This window comes from Leuresthes tenuis, unplaced genomic scaffold (assembly GCF_036924035.1).
Source record: "Leuresthes tenuis unplaced genomic scaffold, fLeuTen1.0.hap1 SCAF_23, whole genome shotgun sequence".
NCBI lineage: Eukaryota > Metazoa > Chordata > Actinopteri > Atheriniformes > Atherinopsidae > Leuresthes > Leuresthes tenuis.
The window spans coordinates 23,610,032-23,636,757 of NW_027325377.1; the positions used below are offsets into that span (position 1 = coordinate 23,610,032).

A 26,726-nucleotide genomic window follows, 5' to 3' on the forward strand; every position below is an offset into this window, starting at 1 on the left:
AGAGGCAGCTTCAGCCGCTGCACGCATCCACAAAAAGCACACAAACACGCCACAAGTTTTCCACCTTTTATTCATTAGGATTACAGGTTTTTTTTCCATTATTGCTCATCATCTACCATTATCAGTTGCAATATTTAAACAGGTTTTTTTTTTGTTTTTTTTTCCTTAATTTGACAACTTAAAACATGTTTGAGATATTTGCCAGTGTGCACTGTATGAGGATTTACATCAATAAATACAGAAATTGATTCTTCCTTTGCCTTCCTATACATTTAAAGGTTGTCATATATGTATATAATATCTATATACACATATACGATGCTGGTGTTTCCCCCGCCTAACCACGTTTGGGTCGTTCAGATTACGACCGACAGAACAGTTTGTCCCTCAACACACAGGCTAGGATCCTGAGGCAGGTGTTAACAAAGCAACTATGGCCTACAAAGAAAAGGAAGTCCACACACACACACACATACGCACGTCATCTAGAATGATTTAAGAGCACATTCACACACAAAAGGAAGAGAGTAAGACTTCAAACAGGTCACAGGACCTCATGTGGAGGTTCAACAGCACAAAGAGCAGAAAGCACAAACACTGGAGGGGAAATGGGACTCAAACACGGACATTTTGTGTTTTTTCTCCACTTTTCTTTTCTTTAGTGTGTCATTGTGTGAAGATGAATAAAACACGACATATTTTCAGATGTGGGGGATGAGCTGCTGTTTTTAAGCGCAGATGGAAGTACTCTGAGGGCCAAAACGCAAAGATGTGCTTCTGGGATGGACAGAAAGGTCACGACTCATCAGTTCATACTTGTACTGTTTGTGTGTGGCATGTAGAGTAAAACAGCACCATGCTTTGCATCGGGGAGGAAATCTGCTTCAGTACCGGCCTGGCAACAATTTGCCTCATGTTCTGTAAATATTCTGTCACAGTATTCAAAAGGAGGGTTTGAGTACATTTATTACACAGATCATTAGAACACTTAATTGCTCATGTTTGCGACATGTTGATTCTGTCTAAAGTAATGATATTAGATGGTGCAGGAGAGAAAAAGATAGAAAAATCTTAAATTCTATATAAATATCTAAATATACAGTATACTTTTGTAATGATTTGACAATCTGCCATGCTTCTAATACAGTATAGTCATTATTGTTAAAAGGAAAACACAAAATGAAAAGGTTAAATACTTTTCATTACTTCAACACTGGCATGTTTAAGCAGCTGGAAGCCAAGGGAGGAGCAGCCAATGAGATGGTTTCACTGTGGGTTTAACGAGACGGGTGGGAAGAACCGGTCGCCATCCAGTCGATGACAAGCAAGAAAAACCGAGGCTGAACCAGCGGGACAGAACGCAACGTTTAAAACAAAAAGGCTTAAAAACAGATGCAAATAAAATAAAAGATATGATTGGACCCTGAGACCCTCCCACTTAATCTAGTCCCACCCTTATGTAACACAGGAGAACAAAATCACAGGTAAAAAAAAGGAGAAAATGACACAAAAAAGGAGGACAGGAAAAAGTGTCCATCACTAAATCTTCTTTTTTCTTTCTTTTTTAGAGTATATGTCATCTGTGAAGTAGATAACGAGTAAAAGATCCGGCAGCGGTGAAGGGAGGGATGGAGGGTTTGGGTACAACTAAAGGGAAGGATGACGGTGCCCGGCGGAGGGGAACACAGACCCCTCCGGGTGAGGAAAACGAGCTAGCAGGTGGAAAATGGCAAGAGCAGCTCCACAGAGTAGTTGTCATTATTATTACCACTGTGGTCATGTGTGAAAATAAATAAAAACGACTGCAGTGAGCGCAGGGAAAGCCACGCCCCCTCACGCCAGGTGGAAAGCAGGTGTGTTGACTCCTATGTCCGTCCGTCCTTCCTTCCTTCCGTCCTCCCCTCTCTCCCTTTCTCTCTCTCTGTGAGTCTGTGCGATTCGTGGAGCATTGATATTTCGTCATGTGGCCTCCAACACTGATTTAATACCTTGAAAAGAAAGAAACTCACGTCAAAGCAGCTCCAAATAAGTATCATGCTGCGTTAGCTAGCTAATATTAACTAGCATTAGCTGCACAGCCTTTATCTTTAGGTCGCAAAGCATGTCGGTGGACGTCAGCACCATCAAGTTGAACCGCACCTTTCTGCCAATAGATCACCGTAAAGCAGTGTTTCTCATGACCTGACCACCACCCTGCATGCTTTCCATGTTTCCCTCCTCCGCCACCCCTGATTCAAATGATCAGCTCGTCATTAAGCTCTGCAGTGGCCCAATAAGGAGCCATTCGTTGGAGTCAGGTGTGGAGGAGGGAAACATGGTGCTGGGTCACGAGGACCAGAACTGAGACACACTGCCATAAATAAACCTGCTTTAATACCTATAGTAGTTTGGCTTAAAGGGTCCATTCTTGTTCAGGCCCAGGTACTTTGCCTGCTCGTCACTCAGCTCCGTAAGATGTGCGTCAAACGTTGGGAGATGTAGGCTGGCCACGTACTCATCTGGAGAGGAAAGGACACGAAGCAGCATGTTAACATCCTCCAGCTGCCTGTGGGTGATGCTTTCAGAGGGAGAAGGGAAGCAGCAGGGAGGGCTTTACCTGATTTCTGCCCCCTGCAGTCACTGCTGCCTTCTTTCTCCATCTCAGCCCTCTCCTGTCTGACTGCAGCAGTCGCTCACAGTGACCTACTTTCTGAAACCCATCTATTTACTTTACCATGCATCGCTCCCAGCCTTCGAGAGACGGCGAAGGTATGCGAGTGGCAGTGCTACGTGCACACGCACAACGTGCACTCATGTATCCAGACGCAGGATTCATTCTGCTGTCAACAATTTGCTACCCAGGGAGTCAACCCTGCACTGAACAGCTGAGGCTGTCTGCAGAGATGAAAGTAATATGCCTGCAGGCCTTCAGCTGGGCCAAAACAAACTCGCTGCTATCACTTCCCTCCATCTCTCCGGGTTGTGGCTACTTACAGCATCTATCTGATGCATCTCGCTGGTTGGAGATCTGCTATTAAGTGTGCAAACTTATTCATTACACGCTTTTTTTTTTAATCTCACCCATCTTCTTTGGAAGTAGATAAACATCCTGCTTGTAACGTCCTTCGGGGGCATTGTAGAGCTCTATCAGTGCCAAAGCCTGAGAGGAGACAAACAAGTGTTACACACACCGTTTCTTTTCCTTTTCTTTGCACAAACAAACGCGTGGAACATGGTTAAATGAGGGAGAAATTGCTCCACCTGGGTTGTGGCGGTGATGGAGAGCACAAAGGTGGGCACAGTGGAACAGCTGAGGTTCAGCAGCCGACCCTGGAGAAGAAATAAAGGAGCAAAACGATAAGAAAGTCTTCCCTCAAATCTAACCCAGACAGAAGCTGCAGATGCTACTCTGAGCCCTGAAAGTGAAACGCTTTCGGAGGAAACGGAACAGAAAATTAAAGTTACTTTGAATAACTGAAGCTGAAAGCAGAACAAAAACCGATAATAAGGCCGAGCACAGGTGTGTTCTCACAGCTTTTTCAGTAATATGACGTCAGCTTTTATTCAGAACTGTGTGGACACAAAATTAATCAGAACTTTAGCACGTTCACTAGCTATATAAGGGATATATAACCAGTATGTGGCCATGTTGAGCTACCAAAGCTCCGCTAACAACAGTCAAACTAGGAAGAAAAACAGAACAGATAATTAACACGAGTGACGTTTCAGCCGTTTATCTCAAAAGAAAGAAGAAAGTGGAGCTCACGACCTTGTTCAGCTTACTTTAAAATTAAAAATAACATATTCACGCTTTCAGAAATTTCAGGGCATCTTTCCAGCTCTGCTGACAGAGTCTGAGGGCAGGTAAGGACAGAGGAGGCAGGTCTACCGATGGGGTCGGGACCCGCTGCAGATCAAACGGACCTCGACAGGCCGGCGGGTCGCCCGGCCCTGCTGAGCTGCTCCCATTCTGTCACAGCTTGCACACACACTCTGCTGCAGTGTGTGTGCAGGCTCAGTGAGCGTGTGTCCACACACCCAACAACAATGCTCTGCTCTTTTCTCTATCCAACCACATGAAGGCGCCCGTGTGCTCTCCAGTGGCGATGGAGGTCACCGCCAGGCGTCCAGCTCTCACCGCTTAATGTGCTCAGACATTTGCGTACCTCTGCCAGCAGGACTATCCTCTTGCCATCAGGCCAGATGACATGGTCCACCTGAGAGCGCACTCTCTCCCAGGTCAGTTCAGGAGTCCGCAGGCTTGCCTGTAAGGTGAGAACAACACTTCAGGGTTATTTCTGTCAACCGCTGACTTTCAGGACTCATCCACTCACAGCTCCCTCTCTTATCTGAACAACTCCCTCCACCATCTTCCACCACGTTAAAAAATAACAGCTTCTAGGGCCGGGACTTTAACTTTAAGATGAATTAATGACGCAAAATTAACGCATTTTAATCGCACCGCGGAACGTTTCTCACTGTGTGAGTTTCAGGCATACCGGTTATACTGGAGCACCAACTGACGGTCATGACTTCAGACAAACCACAGTGAACAGAGTCACACGTGAATGAAGAAGCTGATGAGACCGCTTTGGTTGGGAAATGATCGGTAGCGCAGCCGTGGGCTGTTCAGGCGCCAGAGGCTACAGTCCTGGGCCCCGGTTCGACCCCCACATTGGACGGTCTTTTACTGCGGGTCATTGCCCCTCTCTCTGCTTTTTATCTTTTTATCTGTCCCATTCATTAAAAGGCATAAAAAAATTCATTAAAAAAAAACGTCGATAAGAGCACGGTTGGTTAAGTTCCACCTTGAAAAAAGTAAACAAGGTTTTGTAGCTTAAGCTTATGTATTGAGTCGTTATTCAATGTTATACTAAAATCCATGTGAAAAAAAATTGATTCTCACCGTTTTCAGGTCAAATATTTATATGCGATTAAAATGCGATTAAAATGCGATTAAAATGCGATTAAAATGCGATTAATTTAATTAATTAGTTGCAAAGCCTCTAATTAATTAGATTTTATTTTATTTTTTTAAAAATCGAGTCCCAGCCCTCATAACTTCACAATCTTCTTATTTCTTTTCCACCCATGATCCAACAGGCATCCGTGATGTTTATTAAGTTCACTTGTTAACTGACCACATCGATCTCCGTGTTGGAGTGCCCCATGTTGCAGACGATGCAGCCGTTCTTCATGCGGTCCAGGTGCTCTCTCACCACCACGTTCTTATTGCCTGATGGACGGACAGGCAAAGAACAAGAGAATATAAAATAACAGGGTCAAAGGTACAGGAAATCTGCATCATTCATTAAATAGTTGTTTATTAGGTCTTGAAATGTGATCTCGTGTTTAAAAAAGAAAAATCAACATTATTTATTCATGGGGCTTTAATCCTGGAGCCAGCAGAGTGTGACCTTATCAGAGGTTCTGCATGTCCTGATCTTTATGAACAAACTGCAACATGCCTGTTATCTATCCTGTCAGACTGTGAGGAGTCAGCCCTCTGCTGCAGGCCAGCCAGCAGCGTCTGCTAATGAAGTCGGGACGAGTAATTCTCTGCTCCAATTCAATGTTCACCTGCCGGACTACCGGGCCGAGCATGTGAGTGCCAACTGCTGCAGACTGCTGCAGACTGCTGCCCAGTGACTCAAGTCTTTTATGTCCTGCAACACTCTCAATGTGCAAAATGTGAGTTTATTTATGCACCCAACAGGCCAACGGGACAAATCCCTGTACAGCTGCTGCGAGGCTATTGGCGAACTATCCAATAATTGCGTAGAAAAATGTTGGAAAATGAAGTTCTTTCAGCAGACAGTAAAACCAACCTGTGCAGGTGATGACAATGTCCACCTGTCTGATGACTTCATTGAGTTTCACCAGCCTGAAACCGTCCATGCTGCGATTGATTTAAAGAGAGGAAAGAGTGTATGAGCAAAGGAGCGCCAAAACGAGGAGGAGTCAAAGGGGAAAGAGGTAGAAAAGCATACCAGGCCTGCAGGGCACAGATGGGGTCGATCTCTGTGACGTAGACAATGGAGCCCATTGCTTTGAGGGCAGCGCAGCAGCCTTTTCCCACCTGAGAAAGCCAAAAGGGCATGATTTAAGTTAAAGAAAGCAAAAAAACACCAAGCAGCATGATGGAACTGTCCCAAACTCTGTGGAGAGTTGATTAAATCCAGGTCTGCTGTATGGCTGTCAGTGTGTTTCATTCATATTATTCTAATAAAAGCTAGTAAATAAACAGTGAAGGAGATTTCTGAGGCAAACGCATCTAATGCGAGGTGCATCTGGTCATCAGCCATACCTCTCCGTATCCACACACCACCACCTGTTTGCCTCCGAACATGACGTCAGTGGTCCTCTTCAAGCTGAGAACAGAAACCTTATTATTGCACCGACAGCCTGATAATTACTCACACTGTGGGTGTAATTTCCCTGCATCACTGCAACCAGCCTGCAGTGTAAATCAAATGTTTCTTACCCGTCTAAGATGGACTCTCTGCAGCAGTAGAGGTTGTCAAACTTCTGCTTTGTAACCGAGTCGTTGACGTTCATGGCTGGAACACACAGCTTGCCTGCTTTGGACAGCTGGTACAACCTTCACAAACACACACACACACACACAAAGTATTTAAAGTAGATGCAATAAAAGACCTTTCACAAATAAATCAACGATTTACTGAACAGAAACAGTGGGATACTGAAAAAGCTGCGTTATTCTTATTTATTCTCGGTGGAAAAAGTGCATCGTGTCCGAGGAGACACATTTTCACCACTAGGTGGCGACGTTCCCACGCCTGAGGTACAAAGTGTTAAAGCGAGCAGCTTTGTAGCAACACGTGCATTTTCTAACATGGAGATACAGCCAAATTATTCTGAATCTGTGCGACTTCTCCAGGAAAACTCCTGGAAAAATGGCCCACCTGTGCACACCAGTGACACTCTCCTCTACGATGCCTTTGATCTTCTTGAACATGTTGGGATACTTTTTATAAATCCAGTGAGTCAGGTCTCCGCCGTCATCCAGGATCTGATCGGGGACACAGAAAAGCAAATGGAGGAGGAGGAAAAAGATGATTTATCTCCAGAAAATACAGGTGCAGATAACAGCTGATTGAAAAAGTCGGCACACTGTGTGAAATGCAGATAAAAACAATGATTTGCAATCCTCATGAAGCTCATTTACAGAAGACATGTTGAAAGGGACAAATTTTACAGTGAAAAATATCAGCTCATCTTGATTTGATGGCTGCAGCTGCACAGTAACGTGGCTGAGTCTCACAAGAAAAGACTGGCTGGGATTCTTCATATCACCAAAAGCTTCAGAGAGGCTGGAGACATGCACTCATGGGGGGGGGTTCTGCACAGCGGTAAACACGAGCCGTGTCGCTGCCGTCAAATTCACAATGAGCCGATTTTCTTTTCAGAGTAAAACAGTAAAAGTGTCTCACTTCCAACATGTTCTACAGGGAATAAGATGCCGGGTAAAAACTCTGAGGTGGAGGTGGTGTGCTACCATGTTGGGCTGCCAGCCTTCAACGTTGACACAGCGATCGATGCACCACCAGAAGTCATCCTCTGACTCACCCTTCCACGCAAATACGCTGAAACCTGCAGAGACACAGGAAGCGTTGAACAAACAGCTGAGACAAAGGAACAGAAGCGGAGGGGAGGGTGCAGAAACATTAGAGAAGGAAGCTCAAATCTCACCTCCCTCTGCCAGAGCAGCTGCCACTTCGTTCTGGGTGGAGTAGATGTTGCATGCGGCCCATCTGCACTGCGCCCCCAACGCTGACAGCGTCTCCATCAGCACCTGAGGAGGTGGTCCAGAGGGTTTGACTTTTCTCTGGAGCTGCTGCGCTACGGTCGGGCTGTAAAGTGTGTGTGTGTGTGTGTGTGTTACTCACAGCAGTCTGGGCGGTGATGTGAGTGCAGCCCACCACCTTGGCACCAGCGAGGGGCTTCTCCCCCTGGGCTCGCTTCCTCAGAGCCATCAGCGCTGGCATTTCTGAAGCAGAAAGAAACACATCAGCCGGTGCAAGAATCAGCTGGATGGCGAAGGAATCCCCATCCTTAATCCTTCTAATCCCACGACTCATCCAGCCGAAGCAGTTACAGATGCTCAGGATACAATGTGTGCCGCTGAGGTAAAGTGGCCCCACCAGCTGTTTTATCAGTGCAACTACCTCCATCTTTAATGTTTCCCTGGTGCTTTTTACCTTGCTCAGCGATCTCGATCTCTCTGCGGCCGAAGTCGGCCTGTTTGATGTTTTTGATGCAGAAGTCTCCGTTGCCCTTGGAGTTTTTCTGTTGTTTGTCGCGGGGAGACGTCTCATCGTCAGAGCTGTCCGTGTACGACGCCGCTGCGAATAAACGAACACGGTTCTCAGCATGACACGTACACATGATGACGGCTTATTCTCACTGCTGGAATTCAGGTAATTACAAAGTTTTGTACACATCCGAGACTCTGAATAAAGCCTCTGAATCTGACTTCACATGTCTGGACGACACGATTCAATCTATCATAAAACTGTCCGCCAAACCATCTCCTCTAAAAGGTAAAACGTGCTCTGCGTCTAACAACAGAAGAAGAAACGTCCCAGAACCAGAACCCATCAGCGTCTGGTGCTCACAGGTGTGCTTTCTGGCAAACTCACTGCAGATGTTGTCCTGCATTTGGGAGCTACATCATGACCACGAGCACACGCTCAGCCTTTAAAACTGACACGAACCTGCAGGAACTGTGGCAGGGCGCGGAATGCCCAGAGCAGGTGGTTATTTCAAAGCACAGAAATAAAAGGAAAGGTTCGCACATTCTCAGCCTCTGAGGAAACTAAACATACCAAATAAACTGGTAGAAGCAGGAAAACATCGCTGTGGTTCAGTGATTTTTCAGGTTGAAACTTTGAGTAAAAACAGAACCTGCAGTCGCTCACTGAAAGAGGAGAAGAGTGTTTTAGTGTATCTGAATTCTAGCTTTAGCTACTGAAACCTCCAATCCTCCCATTTAAAAATCAAGATGCTTCAAAAGCCAAAACAAATTCAACTTAGTATACGTTTAATCCAACATAACTAATACATTACCTGCAACTTACAACGTGACCATCTTTGCTCGACCATCAGAGTCCCTCTGCGAGATGAGAGGGAACCGGCAGAGGAAGAAGGACTCGGTTCAAAGGGCTCACGAGTTCTTAACTCACCTTGAACGATGTTTTAGGATAAAATCAAACTTGCACCTTTGAGAGAAGCGTCTCTCAAGTTAGCGAAGGCTTTGCTAAGAAGCTTGCTGCAGACCCTGGGGGGTGTTGCTCGCAGTGAGAACACAGAATACAGAGAGCGCTGGCCTGAGAGACCCATTACAAACTGATATTTCTGCAAAAACACGCAGCGGTCCGGGCTCATCGTGTCACTGGAGGTTCTGGGGAATCAAAGAGCCGCTGCTTTATTCAAACAAGTGCACAAAGCTCTGATTTTAGAGGAGAGAGCAAAAGAAAACCCTTTATAAAGAACCAGGTGGATGAATAAAGTGTTCTTCTGACTCTGAGCACAACACAAACTTTACGTCAACTTAAGAATGAGACGGAGGATTCAAGGTATCCCTGCATGCTCCCCCCCCCCCGTGGACCACCGGCGGCTAATCCCCTGACACAGAACCCAGAGCCTCACATGAACCACAGCGTTAGACTGTGAGAGAACGAGAGCCAGAGACACAAGGACAGAGACAGGAAAGGTCAGTCAACCATTCATCCAGGTGAAATCCAGCGGAAAGGGCTCAGAAACGCTGGAATGTCTGCTAAGAGGCGCGTTGTGGCGGCTGAACAACAGCCAGGCGGCGGTTTACCTGAGCTGTAGCTGTCTGTGGAGGACTGGGAGATGGAGCGGGACAGAGAGCGCCGGCCGATCTTGGAGGGACGCTTGTTGAACTCCTGTTTCTGGTCGGCAAACTGGATCTGCGGGGGCAGAGGGAGGGAAAATAAACACTTTTATCTCACATATTTTTAACCAAACAGAACAACTCAGATGTTTTAAAGACTGCAGTCTCACTCTGAAAGATTAAAGACACAATTACTTTATTATCAACCAGCAGCAAGGCCACAAAGGGTACATTCTGGCTCTGTGAAAGGCAGGAGGAGCTCTAATCTGAGCCTTTGTCTTTCCGCTCTTACATCAGAGTCGATAGCCCGACGCATCATAACTGCTGATAATGTTTTAAGAGTACAAATGGCTAACCTATTCCAACAATAAACCATTCAACAAGAACCAGACAAAACCAGAAGGCGTGTGTGAGAATCGGCTAGAGAGGCTTTAATAAAATGTACAACGATGCCCACTGCTGAGGAACTGGTGATGCTGGAAAGAGACGGCAGTGCCAAGATGAGGCTTTAAAGGTTTTAAATGTGGCATTTTGTCCGTGTCAAACTGTCTCTGAGGACGAAACGAGCAGCTCTGCCCGGTGGCTGCAGACCGGAGAACCAGCAGGGAAGAGTCCAAAACTACCACAAAACAACCCGCCAACAAGCGAGGAAACGACTCCCTGGAGCCCGTTACGAACCATTTCACACCTTCACTTTCTGCAGCGGTCAGTAACTGGGTGCCATTAGCTGATGAGTTTCCTGCTGCCGTTTCAGCTGCTTCTGGAACAGATTCTCTTAACATGCAGTTACTGACGCCGTCATGGCGTCAGGTTCCAGCTGCCCTCCGTAAAGCCGGGCTAATCCACCTCGTCTTCTCTTATTACCTTTTTCACACAGGGCTGAGCGCCGCCATCCTTCTTCTTCAGCATGGCTGTGATTCTCTTACGTTCTGATCATTTCACAGGCTTCACCTCTTCTCCCCTCTGCCTCTTTTTGGCTTCTGCTTCGCAGCAATCCAGCCCAAACTGGCCCGACCACGTACCGGCAAACACAATGCCGTGAATTGTTTCCCCTTGCTTTCAATCCCCCCCCCCTCCCCTCTGCTCTCTACCTCCGTATTCTTGGTTAATTGTCAATTGTTTGAGAGATTGGGATCCCCAAATTGCTGTTATCGAAACCGAGGCTAAGCTTTACCCCTGCTGACCCAAGAGGGTGATGGTGTGGTGCCCGATAAGAGCCTTAAAAACGGCTGTTTCAGCATGAATTTTTATGTACTCAGTGAGACTTTATTGGCAAAATAAGATGATCCATATATCTGGTGAGGCTTGCCCACGTTTTGCAGAAGCTCGGTGTGATCAGGAACAGATCAATGCTTCTGTAGATGCTATGGCTGCTGTACATCGCTGCCTTCGAAGGTGGAAATATCCCTGACCCCTAACAGGCTACAATGGAGCCATTGGTCTCCTCAGGTTTATTAGATGGAGGTTAGATGAGAAGCTTTAGGAGCTCAGTGTTGCACTGAAGGATTGAAGGTCGTTTTGGGAGCTAAGGGGGAGGGAATCTAGGGGCTTATGCGATGTGTTTTTGGGACAAGATTACCACAGGTTAGATTAGGCTTTAGAACAGGGGGTGCTGCCAGAGAGAGTGGTACAGCGGTTAGTTTGGAGTGACAGAAAATTAACACGTTATGGTCCGATTTCTGCTCTGCAGAGGCTGTACCAGCAGAAACACATCCTATGGAGGCAGAAATACAAGAGAAAGCAGACAACAAACATCAGTGGCTGCCGTCTGAGGTCTCAATACCACTTTCACTCTCATTTCAGGGCCATCAAATATGGATTTCGTCAACATTTGTCAAACTCAGCAGCCAAGAACGATCAATAAATCCATCTGGCCCAATAAAAATTGAGGCAGTCCCTGCGGTCATGCTCTTATCTGCTGACAATAGCTACTCTGCACATAGCGCTTTCCAAAAAGAGTCTGTGGCATGAACTAATTAATACGACTTTACAGAAAGCCGACATGAAAAGATCCTCACAGATACTCGGAAGGTTTCGAGCGGAGACAGCGACCCTCTGATTTGTTCCAGCACAATGGAGCGTTGTTGCAGAATAGGTCTGCATGACTCAGCAAAACACATAAAAAGGTCAGTGTCCAAAACACCGGGAGGCGGTTATTTTAGAAAAATAATCAGGCCGAGTTTGATATCAGGGGGCTGAACGTATTTGCATCATCTGCCACAGCCTCTGATTGGTTTACACGTCTGTCTCTCTGAGCCTGCAGTAAATCACTTTTGCATTATGGATGCTGACTGATTGAGGAGCTAATGACATGTGAATAATGGATGTTAACTCAATACCGGGACACATGGGACACGTCCGCATGTCCAGCAGTGAGTCACCACCCTGGGCTTTGAGTGAGGATGACTTGGACAGCACGTCCACACTCGTTTCCATGGTTACCATCACAGATGTGCATTTTCTTTCAAAAGAATGACAATCAACTGCAAACAAATTTTGTTTTAATTCAACTCTGCACTGTGAAAATCACCGGTCATGATTAACTTTTAAGGCGGTATTTGATCTAACAGAAAATGTATAACTGCGTCTCCCTCTTTATGAAAAAGTTCTGTGAATGGTGCATTTAATGACCGGGAAGGAAATCCGTTATCTCAGCGAACAGAGTGGTTAGCGAGAGGGTTCCAGGTTCTTTCTTGATGAAAAATGGATTGATGGATGGATAGTCCTAACTAGTCCTAGTAATTCACAGTAAAGCTTACAATTTGGTGCAGTCATCGGTTTGAATCACTTGCCAAATTCCACTTTGATGCCGTTGCTGTGGGGTTGAAAAGCAGCACGATGGTCCACTTTCACCCCTGAGGTTCGGTGACCTGATGTCACACAGAAACACCTTCATAGGTCTGTTTCTCAGTTAAATTCTGGTCGTGACTCGAGGACATTTCATGAACCATTCATGCTATAAAGCTATTTTTAAATGGAGGATCAATCTAAAAATAGCATTTCCAATATTGTGTTTTAAAGCTAGCTTAACCGCTAACCATAAACTGCAGCCCTAAAGTGTTTCAGAACAACCAGACTACAGTCATCTCTCACTCACAAACAAGGTTTTTATCCCAGCGGTGTGCTTATTTCTGTAATATTATGTAATGATATGCTAAACACTACCATAAATACCATGAAATCTCCATCCTGAGCTCCGCAGCCCACCGGCAGCAACAGATTTGTTTTCGTATCAGAGTGAGCTGTAATGTTCGAGGACAGGGCAGAGCATCCCTGGCAGCACACCGTCTCCGGGCCAGCTGTGGCCAGCTGTGTGGGCCCGGTGGAAAAGCAGAAAGTCCCTCTGGGAGGGACGAATGTAAACAAACAGAGACAGATGTGGCTGCGAGTGTGATGTGACACGATGCTGCCCCCCCCCCCCGCGAGCCCAGCTCACCTGCAGAGCTGCTCCTCAAACATCTGAACAAATCAAGTCAAAAATGCAAAGGTCTATTTAAAATAAATATCCATCGATATTCATCAGGATGACTGGTGGAAAATGAGCCAAAATGAGCCGATAATACGTCTGAAAACCATTTTTCCTTCAGAAAACAGAATGTCTCGCAGGATGCTTTACGTGTGAAGTGGATTCATGGGTTAAATATTTGGTTTTCATCTTATTAGAGGCAGGAGCTGGCAGTACTTCCAGCAGGAGAACAGATTTCTGTTCACAGCCAGTGTGTGTACCCAGCTGCAACTATAGGGTCACAAGCTGGCACACCAGGAAAAGGCTGCAAAACATAAAGTACCGTCTTCCCAGCTGTGCAAGCATCTCCCTTCAAGCTTTTTCTGGAAACCTTTTCAGCACATTGTCCGATTTTCAGCTTCTTTCGGATCAGAAGAGATTCGAGATGGAATCCGATCTTAATCAAACACAAAGAGGGTCATGGGACGGCGCGGAGGGACCCCCGCAGCTACAACAAAGCTGAGCCGCCAGCCGAGGTCCTCTGGACAGTCGGCAACACTTTCAGTGACCTTAAAGGTGGATTATGAGGACTTAATTGATCATTATCCTGACCAGCCTGTCAAAAAAATGCAGTTTATTGAGTAAGCAGCCGTGACATTTATTAAACGGTGCCGTAAAGAACCCCATAAATCAGTGTTTACCAGAAGACTTCAGGAGTAAACCACTCTGGGGTTCGCTGCCATAAAGGAAATTGGAATTTGATGATGCCCGCAAAGGAAAAGCAGCCTGCTGGCTTTGGATAGATTTACTGCGATGCATGCAGAATAAATTCATTTTATGCTCTTGCTCCCCAGCCCACAAAGTGCAATCATGTTGAGCTGGAAAACAAGGTCACGATTATTGTGTTTGGGCTACATGTTTGTTCACGGCTGTGCGTGACTCTGGAAGGATTCTGGCTAATTCAGGCCATCGTTAAAGGGAGAAAGTGAAGCAAAAACCTGACCAATGCAATGCAGAAAATCAGCAGTTTCAGCTGCAAAACATCTTTAACTTTGACCCAATATTCACCCACAGACAGACAGCACCCCCACCCCCCCGCCCACAGGGACAAAACTGCGACTGTTTGTGTTTTTGTCAGAGATACTCAGACCCCATGTGCAGTGAAACAAAACCTTTTTCTGACTGCAATCAGCCTGCGAGAGTTTCTGCAACCGTCTGCCGACAGATGTGTTTTCTCATGCATTCCACTGTGAGATTAAAGCCTTTTTGGTTCAACCTCATACGAAGAGACGAGATGAGACGAGAGGATTTGTCCTCCGGGTGGAAAAATGTCCCTTACGTTGTAATTTTCCACCTCCACTGTAAAAACTTCCAGCTATTGTGCGAGTTAACGTGTAATGAATAAGATCAAGACCCGGCGACAGAGAGACTTGTTCTGCAACACAGTTTCAGTGTTGTAGCAGTGATATAGTTTACTCAGCTGGAGCTAAAATGAGCGAGGAAAGCTAAACTCGACAAGGGAAGCCGTGACAGAGGAGTCAAACCAAGTTTTAAACCTTCCCTCCGGCTGTCTGCGGCGCTGCGTTTTACCACCCGGGCCAGTTTAACGTGGGACTTGTGACGGGATTCTACCCAAAAAGAGGGATCAGTACCAGCTGTCTGTGGTTCGGACAGCAGATGGAGGGTTTTTAGAGCGGTGAAGTCTGAGTTTGCCTGTTTGTATTTAACATAAGCGATAAATGTTGCTTTTTAAAATTTGAATCTACCTTCTTATGTGCATGTTAATAGAAAACATGCACCTCCTGCCAGCTTTCAAACAGTTATTCTTGTTGCTCATCTATCTGTTAGAAAACCAGGTGGGTTGTAATTTCACCCACATTGCTATTAAAACCGTTAACTTTGGATCATATCACTCAGTCCTTGGTTACTTTAAAGATGTGGGACAGATCTCAAACAAGACAGGGTGAAGTCAAGTGGCTTATTTCTGCCATCTGAAGTCAACTTCAAAGGGCTCCAATCATGAGAAAATCTCTGAACCGCCTTCGTGAGCGAGACAGCACCACAGGCTGAGAGCCATGTGACTCTACGACAGCACACGCTGTACCGGGTCATCTGGAGATAAGTCCCTGTTTGTTCTGTTGAAGGAGACGAAAGCCGAGTTTAGTGGTTGTAGAAGATGATTCATTCAGAAAAAACCTAATGTTTAATCTGTGAGTCTGTCCAAGAGAAGAAGAAGAGGCCAGCGAAGACGTGACCCGAGGTCCTCTGCGTGGACACCCAAAGGGAGAGGAGGGACAGATGTGTTTCACATCAGGATGAGTGGAGGGCTAATCCAGCAAAATGTTCCCAGGCAGGAAATTGCAGCTATGTGTTGATACTTTTCTACAGAGAGGTCACATCTTGGTGCAAGTTATGAACAAAAAGGGGAACACGGGGTCTTCATCTGAGATTTCCTGTCCATTTCCTGTGTGCGTTAGCGTCTCCTCTGCCAACATCTGCACCATAACAAGCTGGGAACGTGTCAGCTTTTCCTCTACAAGCACCAACAAACCATCAACCATTTTCTCCAGAATGATCGGCCTGGTGCCAGAGCAGGTTTTCATGTTAGATGATTACCCAACAAAGTTAAAAACAGAACACCGGGAGGAGATCAGACAGGCTGAGAGAAAGGATGAGTCCTGCCAAATCAAAGTGCCAGTGAGCCTTTAATAGCTTTGTGTTTACATGATGTCTGCTGGAAAAATGAGTGATGTAAGAAACAAAAGGGAGCGTTAACGGCTTTAACGCCAAATATATGAAAAACATCAAAGCCAAAGCCTAAAAGGCCTTCTGCCGGTCTGTCCTAAATCTGACAGTAATTTAGAGACTTTAAATTCAGAGCTAAAAACATTAGAAGGTATGTCTGGATGTGACGTTCTCAGAATATAATACAATACCCAAAATCACTCCGTGGTCTTGCTTTTAAAGCCAGAGAATAAATGTCTGTGTTGTCACTTTTGAGTCCTTTAAACGGCTCCTGTTATGGTCTGGAAGCAGCTTTTTAGTGGTACAACGGGCTTGAATGTGCAGTACAATTAACTTTATATTTAGAATTCCCAAGCAGTTTAATTGCTTTTGATTTTGGAGTAAAGGATTATTTCCTGAAAACATGGGCTGCGTTTTTCCCGTGTGACGTGTCGGACCCACCAGCACCAACACACCGCGGCTCATTGGCAGAAGAAACAGCCTCTCCGTCCAACTCGGCTCATTAAATTACACCTGGGGCACAAAATGAATATCAGCAACGTGGCACTCTTATGAAAAGGTTGCCACAAAGATGCTAGCTTCCCATTTAGCTTTGGCACTAAAAGCAGGCCTGCAGGAGTCTTGTTTTCTGGCTTTAATGAGAGACTTATTCGTGCTTTGTTTTTCTTTTTAACCTCCTGCTACTGCTCTCTCCGACTCGTAAAGTTGATCCAAAGCACAGACTAGACCACAGCTAATTCTGCCCATGTTTTTAAACTTTGGGATGCCACGTCTCAGAGCTGCGGACGTGTTACTCTGTGCTCTCAGCTGCTGGATTACCAGTGTGTTTGTGTGAGGGGGAAACACTTCCCCTCACCTATAACCCAGCAGAGATCAAACACAGCCAAAGCTAAGCTGCATGTGCGCTGGATTGACAACCTTTGACAAAGGAACAAAAACACGGCAGCTTTGAAACTTCCAGCCGACAGCATTCCTTCTCTCACACGAGCACATAAAAACCTGACAGTAAACCTGACTAACCTTAAAAAACAGCAACCTCAACTGAAATTCTGAGCTCTACGTTGCTTTTTATGTCAAAGCCTGTGAAACTTGATGGTGCGTTCAAGTACACCTTGTAAATTTATACGTGAATGACAGTTAAGAAGCTGGAAAAGGTACCCTGATAATTGTTTCTATAAAATCAGGTAAATGGGAAAATAAAACAGAGATACAGCAGCAGGAGGCTGTATAAAAGCCACGTCCTGAACTCAGGCCACAGGAGAGACCAGGCACTTTGCTGCAGACACAAAAACAGGTGTCCAACTCTGGCAGAGAGGCCTGGCTTTTAGTGAAATGGCTTACATCACACAAAAGAATAGGGAAAAGGCAGAGACCAGCACTGAAAAGACACTTCATTTAATGCTGCACACATATTTAGAGCTGAACGTAGAGGCTTCTTTTAAATGTCTTCACGGCATCCGTCTGCCATGACCTTGACTTGCAGGGACTCCAACTTGTGCACATAACTGCCAACATGAGGGGGAAGACAGCCCTTCTCCTGCAGTGGTGAACCGCTTACCTTCTTCCTCCCATTCAGTGCAGGAGGATCGGACCAACAGGGGGACTGAAAGAAAGGAGGAAGCGGCGAGCACGAGCGGATTTGTTTGGCAGTGCGCTGCCCCCGGCTGCGAGAGGGCTGTGATGTAAGAGCGTTTCCACCCGATTTATATACAGAGACAAGCGCTCAAGACTGTAAATAATGGCACACAGTCACGAGCCTAATGCCCTCACACAACCCTGTAACCATTCATACTGCTGCAGGCACAGAGCCCAGCACGTGCACAGCATGTGTGTGTGTGTGTGCTGCCGCGCAGATTCCCCCACGCTGAGCGCAGCCACGTCACCAGAGGAAGTCCTCCGCAGCTCTTTCACGCCGCACACACACGACGAGGAGCTGCAGCCACAGGTGCCTGAAACACTGCTTTGTGATTAGAACACGAGAAAGCTGGTGTTTAAAATGTCCAGAAATGAAGGTTTGGAAGATCTCAGTCTGGACTAAAGTGGTGGACAAACCGTCTGATAGATGGGACGGCTTTATCCTGAGCCGGGCGCCGCCATAAAACCACGGAAAATATGCAGCGTGACCTCCACTGAGCGCTCCCAAGAAGACAATCCCCGGCCCTCTGATATGGTCTGATAGTCAGAGTACAAAACCAGGGACACTGATACTGAGGCAGAGCAGGCAATGAATGACGGGCTTAGTGACAGATTAAACCCAACCTGCTTCTCCCAAACTCGCTTTCCTTCTCCTTCAAGTCAAATTGAAGTTGATTTCTGAAGCACAGCCTCAGCTGATCGATAGCTGGGACGTTTAAGAGAAATCCAACAGAGGAGTGTGTGGCTGGAAGGGTTTTACAGCTATTTGAATAGTGTGGTTTTCAGTTTATTTTAGATTTCTCTGACTTGTTTCACACCAACTGCGTTATATTTGACTGTTTCTTAATCAACAGAAACACACACACACACACACAGAGGAGCACAATCCGTTGTGTAACAGGGTCTCTGGCTGTTCATGCACACAAACTAGGGCACAATTTGAAGCCCAGAGGCGTAATGATGCCAGCCAATGACGGAGGTCAAACAACCTCCATTTACACAGAGAGCAAAGCGATCCCTCATCGTTACTATTGACCCAATCATTTAAAGGGTGATTTTCTTTAACCGGCTCCAGATATATCATGGCGAATAGATTTAAAACCAATCTACTGAGTGCATCCAGGTCCATCCACTCACCTTTTCACTGTATTTTCAGCCTTTAAACCAAGGTGAATAAAACATTAGTAAGATTCAAAACTATGCCAAATAAAGCCAGAAATCCTTAAATAAAACAATGAAGCAGCTAATTGTTTGACAAACTTTACATTTAACTTGTTTATACTTCTTCTTTCCTGCTTTTGAGCTGCCAAAAATAGCAGCAGTCTGTCCCTGAGGGGGACGTATAATTACATCAAAGCCTCGCAGACGGGGGAGGCGCTGCTCTATTTTTGAATGAATCCATTACCAGGTCAATGATCTATGTTTAATTAGGAGTGTGAGGCAGCGCTTCATTAGTGCGTTCTGATCCGCGTTGACAAAACTCTTAAATCCTCGCACAGCACCCAAAATGCAAAGAAAATTGCTCTAATGAGCGTTTTTAAATGAGTAAACTACTTCGGTTGATGTTAAAGTGTCTCCTTTAGTGATGCAGATGACTCCTAAAAGCATTTTGTGCTTTTAAGCTAATCGCCGTCTTGTGTTGGTTTATACAAAGTCCATAGTTCCCAAATTAAAGGATCACTCTAATGGTTAGCATTAGCATCGCTTAATGATGCATTTTTCTGCCTCTTACTGCGGAGCCATCGCTTATAGCACAAAGAGCATGCTTTTACGAGTGGATGCACGCATCCGTTTTCCATCGTGAAGGCGTTTCAGGCTTCATCAGCAATAATCTGTGTGCCAGGGGTCGGTGGTTGGGCCTGGATAATAGGAAGCAGAGCAGAAAGACAGATGTGTGGGGTTCATTTCGGGCTGTGTGAGGGTCCTTTTGTGAGGCAGCACTTTTTCAACACAATGTTCGCCCTTTGTTCGCATTCGCTGCTCGAGTAAGTCGCTGCATTCCTCATCATGCTGCAAAGCGAGTTTAGTGTTAATGTCCAATCGTGTCTCCTGATCCTCGTGTAAACTCAGCACCGGTGGGGGGGCGGCAGAGGGCACACATGCGTACACACCGGCTGGGCTGGTGCTCACTGGCTTGTTCAACAACAGGGTTTAAAGTTTCACACTATGCTGGCATCTTGTGAACGCCAGTTCCTGGAAAAGTGAACTTTTCCCTTCATTCTGTCCACTTCTCAGTTCAGAGGCTCGTTAAAAGCCTTTTGATAGAAAGATGTGCAACTCAACCGGCTCGGTGATGGCGAGCTGAGATGAACTGGGGCGACACGGCAGCAGATACATGTTGGAGGTCATGTTCACGAACACCAGCATAGAGGACAAACATGCATCTGATGTCATGAACGCAGCTTACGTCATTTTACGTCTCTCTGAGCTTCATAATAATGAAGTTTCAGTGTTTTCAGGAGGTTTCTGAGACTGTTTTCTTCATTAGCTTTCAGAGTTTACAACATGAGGTACAGTAAAGGTGTTGAAAGTCAAGTACTGAGACCATCACAAAGCACCTGAGAGAGGTTAAAACATCCAGCTGCTGACTAACGAAGCCCCACGCTACCAAACTCACAGCTATTTCTGAAAGGAAAGGTAAGGTTTGGACACATCATCGCTAAATCTACAGGTCAGCTGCTCAAAATTTAGAGAAGAAGCTATTAAAACCACCTCTCCTTTGCTTTTAAATCCGCAGCAAACGTGCACCCTGAGCTCACAGCCGTAAATGACCACTGTGGCCTGGTTAGTTTGGTTTTTCTTTGGCTAAAAATGGACAAAACAAAAGGGGAGAAGATGGACCTCATCAGGAGTAATTGAAGGCTGCAAGTCTGCTAATTATCAGTAATTACAGCATTGTGCTGAAATCTGATTCCTTAAATTATAATACTTTCAGCAGGGTGTTTATTTCAGTGGGTCATCTGCAGAGGGTTTTAGAAATCACTGGTGCACAGAGCACACGCTGGCGCTGTGTTAAAAAGGCTGTTAACACCTAAAGTGATGGGTACACCTGCTGATTTTAGCCATCAGGGCTTCGTCCAGCACAGCTCCACTTCCTGAAGGTCAGGCGTGTGTCTCCGCGGCAGCATGAAGGAGTGGTATTAAGCTGGATCCAGATAAATCAGGCCCGTTTACTGCGTTTGACTGAGACTCGGACGTCGGTACTAAAAGAGAATCGCTCTTCGTCAGAGTTCTTGCAGTTAGTTTCACCCTCAATGCCAAACCAAACTGGAGCAGATTACCTGGACCACATCTACTGCAGAGTCATTTGACACAGAACTGAATCCTTCACAAAGCACTCAACACCCAGAAATAAGCAGGCTTTAGCGGGTTTTGGAGCAGTTTAAAAGGGGTTATACAGCACTGTGGGAAAGTTTCTTTTGCTTTACATTTTGTTTACAGACTTTCTTGTAATCTTTAAAAGTTGTCACCAGACGTAAATAATCCACCGTTCCCCCACATTTCCAGCAGAAAGCCAGGACCTTCAGCTGATCCATCTACTGTTGGCCCAAGCCTCATCAGAAATGGTCTCCATGGAAGGGTGGCTGTCAAGAAGCCGTTCTTAAGGAAGGGAAACAGGGAGAAAAGGCTGAGCTGTGCCAAATGACACAAGAAGTGGACTGAAAATCAGTCACTGTGGTTACATGCGGGCAATCGGATCGGATTAAAGGCTAAATTACAATAAGATAGAGTTATTCAGCTCATGTTACAAGCTTAATCCAACAAGAAATTGAATCGGATCGGGTTACTCGCGATCGAATTAAGAGCCGGGATCGAGCGTTCTGCACATGCTCCAGATTTTTTCCCGCGATCGTCACCCGGAAGTCGAAGGAGACGATATTCCTGTTGCTGTCGTCAGAAAGAAAGAAACAAGGCGATGGAGAATGCGCCGTTGGGCATCGTCTGTTCCATAACCAGCTCATCACAGATGGAGAGGGACGCAGCTTCATCTCGCTCTGCGTTCGCCATCTTTCTGAATGCCTGAGTTTGTTGTTGTTGGTGAAGACGTCAACAGGAAGTGGCTCTATTAGCGATAGCTGAAATGGGGACAGCGCCACCTATCGTACCGGGGTATGACAGGCTTTGTGCCAGTGATTCCATTCATTCACCGCCATATATCCAAGGATAATTACCCTCAGATAAGGAGCAGAACCCAACTGTAGCTGTAATCGAATTAATCTCATCATGTGGACCCATTTAGTGGCAACAGGTCTTATGGAGGGATGAATCCTCCCCAGAGACCGAACCTCAACATTATTGAAGCAGTGTGGGATCATCTGACAGAGAACGGAACAAAAGGCAATGAGCGAATATCCATATTCTCTTTTTATCCATTCAGTTATTCAACAAGACAAGCAACCTGGAGAGTGATGAAGAGATTACAACGTGGCATCGGGGGTGAGAGACACTGTAACTGGTGTAAAGTACCAACAGTCCACTTCCTGAGCTGGTCTAAGTGGCGAGGATAAAGATAGTTAGAGGAAGGTGTCATCTCTCGCTGAGATTTACACCGATGAGGCCCACACAGTTTGCACCACACAGGACCACAAAGACACAGCTACAAAGGGCGATAAAACCAAACGACACCAACAAGAGAGGAAGTGGTGCCCAGCGGTGCCTCCGACATGGGTTTATTCTAAGAGGTCGACTGATCCATGATCTGTGGAGCGTTGTTGAACAAGCTGAAATGAGATGAAGCCAAAATAACAGCGATGTGACGAGGTAATCCGAGGAAGAGGAGAGCAACAGAGGACGAAGAGATAACTCATAGGTCATTAAAAAGATTGATAAACCTCGGCTAAGTGCACCGAGGCCACGGCTGGCCAAATGCACACCCTACTCCACAAGTGGCAGCCCCTCCCAGCTCCTATAAACATTTATTTTGAGAAACATTTGCCCCAGTTCCGAGGCCCAGCAGCCCTTTTCTACATGACACAGCTGTTAACAGCTGGCGTGTTGCTTAACCTCAAGACATACGTTTATCTGGCTGCAGCCATCGATTACATCATATGCTTTGGCCCAACTAATCTTTCACTGCATCCATCAATAAATTGGAGATATCTCAGGCTGCACAACAGCATACAAATGAATTTGATTCCCCTTGTTTGATGATGTCACTGATGACCTCAGTGAAAGCCTCTGTGACCTCAACTATCTAATGGCCGGATTATGAAAGCTAAACAAAAGCACAGCGGTCCACATTTCCTTTGAGCCAAACATCAGTATCAGAAGAGGTGGGAGTCTCAGCAGAGCCGGAGTGGTAACAGATCTTTTTCAGGAGATTTCTCAAACTTCACACCATGGTGCCACATTCCTCCCCCCCTCCATCCCCATCACTCACTCCAGCTGCTCCACAACATATCTTTACCCGACCAGAACAAAAAACAGCGACATATCAACCACTAAGACAACAAGTATGGAAAAAAAGTGTGCGCTTACCACAACGCGTGCAGATCAGCTCAATCATCGAGCTGACTCACGTACGGCAGCGCCTCGGGGGAGAAAGACAGAAACACACTCTCCTTTGTGGCCGCAAACAGTCATGAGACATGAAAACACTCAATGGCAAATCAGAGCAGAGTTCTGATTAGTCACCGAGTATTTTGTCTCAGTTCCCAGATGTCTCACTTTGTCTTTACGTGTTCTCTATTGTGAATAAAACATCATCTTTATCTTTAACATCATCCTGTGTTTATTCAAATATTAGCAGATTGTTTTATCCTTCCATTACGACAGTGCCATAAAAAGTCTGCAGAAAGGATTTCAATAGGCCAGAAAGAGGGCCAAATGAGAGCTAATGTCTATTACAGGACTGTGGCACTGTGCCATGACACCAGCCAATCAATGACCCTGCATTTAGTGGAAACTTACAGACCAAAACGAAAAAAGTACAGCCTCTGCTTTGCATAAATTACCTCATCTTCCTCACAGGTATGTCCCAAGTAAGTCAGACCCACCGTAAGCCTGTTAACCAGTAAGCACTCCCAAGTACGCCAGCTTAGTGGGTGACATAACATTACTTCAAAAGGGGATGAGCATGCTAAACCATAGCTCTGTGGAGTCTAAAACCTGTTCAATCATTAACAAAAGCAAATGCTCCGTTTCAGTAAGGCGCTTATGTTTGGACAGTGTACACAATCATCTACTTCAAATAAGCCATCGGTATAGGCAATCAGGCAGGTGACCCTGTGGACACAGTGGCTATACAGCCAGAAAAATGCCTGCCAGGGGAGCTACGCAACCAAGCTTGGCCGCTTCCTGCAGGCCTCTATCAGGAATTATGAGCGCAGGCCTCCCGGAGGCTGGAGGTGTTTGTGCCGAGCTCGGCGGGTTGCAGTGGCACTCATCACCAACTCAAAAAGCTTACATCTGGGCTCACCTACAACAGGGAGATGGCCTTTTAATCTCCTCATGTGGTGACATGATAAAGGCGAGGATTAAAAGCCAGCCTTGCACTCAGGCAGTCAACACTGTTGCCTGCCTGCATACTTGCATCATCAGCCCCACTGCTGCACTTAACCTTAACTGCACTGGGCCAGCAGAACTCAGCAGATTATCAAGGATGTGGTTGTGTGCATCTATAAAACAGCAACACGCTTAGATCCACAATCCACAGACAGGTAGATATCCAGCAAGCTAACTTGGTCTCCTCTCATCTAAATGCTGAACTTTAGAGCATGGTTCAACCCGTGCACCCAGGACTGAATGAATTCCTTATGCCTGCTTGCCTTGACAGCCACCGGAACCATCTGCTCTGTGCAGCTGCTGGATCGTTGTCAATTACTTCACGGTACAATCCAGCTCCTACATAATGAGTCTTCAAGCAGAGCTCCTTTAAGGATCGTCTTTCAGGAGACGACCGCCGTTTTGGCATCGCGGTGGGTGTACTCCCCCCTGCTTTGAAACAATGAAAACTTCTATTTCTCCCGTATTAAAGCCACAGGTGGAGCTCAAACGCACCAAAACACAGACCCAAGTCCACCCATTAGGAGCATAGTTCTGATAAAAATCACCTCACTTCCTGCCATTACTGATATAACTAACTATTTATATCAATAAAAGCAAGATATTAATAATAATAACAATAATAAGAGGAAATAGATTCCTTGAACATTGCCCTTCAGATCCACTTCTGTTCTAATCAAACCCTTTGTGAGACTGAAAGAGATAAGGCACGTTTAGGGCACAACTGGGGAGTTTTTTTTTTTACATCCTAATGAGTCAGCCTGACCTCTGAATACACAAAACCAGGCTCTCACTTTGGTCCACTATCAGTTCCAGGTGCTCTGCAGTCTCCAGTGAAACCTGCACGAGGGGAGTGTCCTTTGTTATGAGTGAGAAACCCCACTCTTTCACGGTTTCATTGTCAGAAAGCAGCTAAAAACAAGTGATTAAAACTTCTATGTAACCCCTGAAACCTCTGTTGTCTTATTGTGTAAATCCTGTAAAATAATTGCTCGTGATATTGTCAGATGGATATCTGAAAGCCAACGAGAATAAGTGAAAAGTGAGTTTTTATGGTGTCCTTTATCTCACAAATGCCCTGTCTTAGTAAAAGTTGGAGTTGAATACTTCTACCCAGCTTCTAGTTTATTTCCTGAGTATTTCCGAAAAATGTCAGCCTAAAAGAAATGGATAGACCCAGTTTTAAAAAGGAGGTTTCTTAAATTCTCTGTGTTATTTGCACACAGGGTCATAATTAAAAGGGTTAAAAGGCACAGCTGAATCAGCCCAGGGACCAGCTAGCGTGTTAGCATCGTCACACAATGCCAGCTTTCCCAGCGAGCTTTCATTGCGGCGAGGTACTTAGTGGTGGTCCAAAAACAGCGAGCATACACAGCAGCCCCCGTGGAGAAAAACGCGGTCTCACTCACCTTTTTCATCCGCGGAGCCTCTGCAACAGTGCCGTCACGGTTCACAAAAGCTTCCCCGCCGTTCTGCTGTGTGTCCGTCCGCTTCATAGCCGACGCCTGAGGAAGCTTAGCGGCGTTCGGGGTAAGCAAGCCCAGGCTGCCTTCCCCGGCTTTCGCGGAGGGCTCCGCCGAAGGAGACGTAGCGGCAGAGGAACCGGCCTCGTGCGGGTCCTTTCTGGCGAGGGTCTTGTCCTCCGACGTCGGTGTCATCGGGGATTGAGCCGACAAGCCTTTGCCGACGGAGACGTCTTTGAGTTCGACCTCTGCCATTTTCGCTGCCACAACCTGGACTGACATCGATGCAGTTTCTCAAAGTCCTTTTTCCAGCACAGATAGCGAGTCAAGCGGATGTGAACGGAAGCGGCGGAGCCCCGGTGCATTGTGGGTATTGGAGTTCCGCAGACTTGCTCAAAAACCGTTGCTCCTGTTCGTCTTCCCGGACCTCACCACTGACATCCAAACCCTTACTTAACAAAAAACAAACAAAAAAAGGTAAAAAGACTAACTGAATTACTTTAATTGGGTCAACAGAAACAGCCCTGGCAACATCAACTACATTTCCCACAAGAGAAAGCCGCACTGGTGGATACATTGCGGGAAATGCAGTTTGCATTAAAAAAAAACGACGTAACAAATAAATGCAAAACCAATGCACGGTTTACCAGATCATGCAAACGTGTCTGTATAGTCTTAATTTGTCCATTCTCACAAAAGGGTGCATGTTGCACGAACATAGCTGCTAATTTAGATATATATTACACATTATGATGGACAAGCTCAACTGTCCAGAATATATGGCAACAGTGATTTTAAATGAGTCTTATTCTGCAGCCTTTGGTCAATCACTGCATCACATCTCTGCTTATGCGATTTTTAAAAAAAAAATGGTACAGAACAAAGGTCAAATGGCTAAATAAGACCTACACTCCCACCTAGTGGAAGTCTTTCATTGTCATACATGCCAAGAAATAAGGATCAAGCTCAAGTGTTTTCTTTTAAAATATCAATTTAATTGTCACATCTTATTGACACTTTAAAACAGCTGTTGCAAACATGTGGGATTTGAACAAAACTCAAAAGCTCAGGATAA

At 45.8% G+C, this 26,726-nt stretch overlaps 1 protein-coding gene across 2 annotated transcripts; it reads right to left on the minus strand.

Annotated features, from left to right (window-relative positions):
• Nucleotides 1-948: 948 nt before the first annotated feature.
• On the minus strand, nt 949-26,000 carry ahcyl2b (adenosylhomocysteinase like 2b). Of its 2 annotated transcripts, XM_072377148.1 has the most exons (17): nt 25,598-25,999; nt 9,827-9,935; nt 8,202-8,345; nt 7,890-7,990; nt 7,693-7,795; nt 7,499-7,593; nt 6,906-7,012; nt 6,464-6,580; nt 6,287-6,350; nt 5,970-6,058; nt 5,808-5,878; nt 5,121-5,215; nt 4,146-4,244; nt 3,241-3,309; nt 3,061-3,139; nt 2,378-2,498; nt 949-1,988 (listed from the first exon to the last, which is right to left on the minus strand). In XM_072377148.1, the coding sequence occupies exons 1-17, from the start codon at nt 25,931-25,933 to the stop codon at nt 1,982-1,984; spliced, it is 1,806 nt and encodes a 601-aa protein (XP_072233249.1). In that variant the 5' UTR covers nt 25,934-25,999; the 3' UTR covers nt 949-1,981. The 2 variants fall into 2 exon arrangements, with proteins under 2 accessions (XP_072233249.1, XP_072233250.1); XM_072377149.1 differs by lacking the exon at nt 949-1,988 and having other exon boundaries at nt 2,371-2,498; nt 25,598-26,000.
• Nucleotides 26,001-26,726: the final 726 nt, after the last annotated feature.

Excerpts from the sequence above, each read along its gene's own strand:
- ahcyl2b (XM_072377148.1), bottom strand. The coding sequence starts at position 25,933 with ATGTCAGTCCAGGTTGTGGCAGCGAAAATGGCAGAGGTCGAACTCAAA. Across the intron at positions 8,346-9,826 it reads CACAGACAGCTACAGCTCAG|CGGCGTCGTACACGGACAGC; the intron begins GTAAACCGCCGC and ends GTTTATTCGCAG. Across the intron at positions 2,499-3,060 it reads TCTACTTCCAAAGAAGATGG|ATGAGTACGTGGCCAGCCTA; the intron begins GTGAGATTAAAA and ends TTTCCTCTCCAG.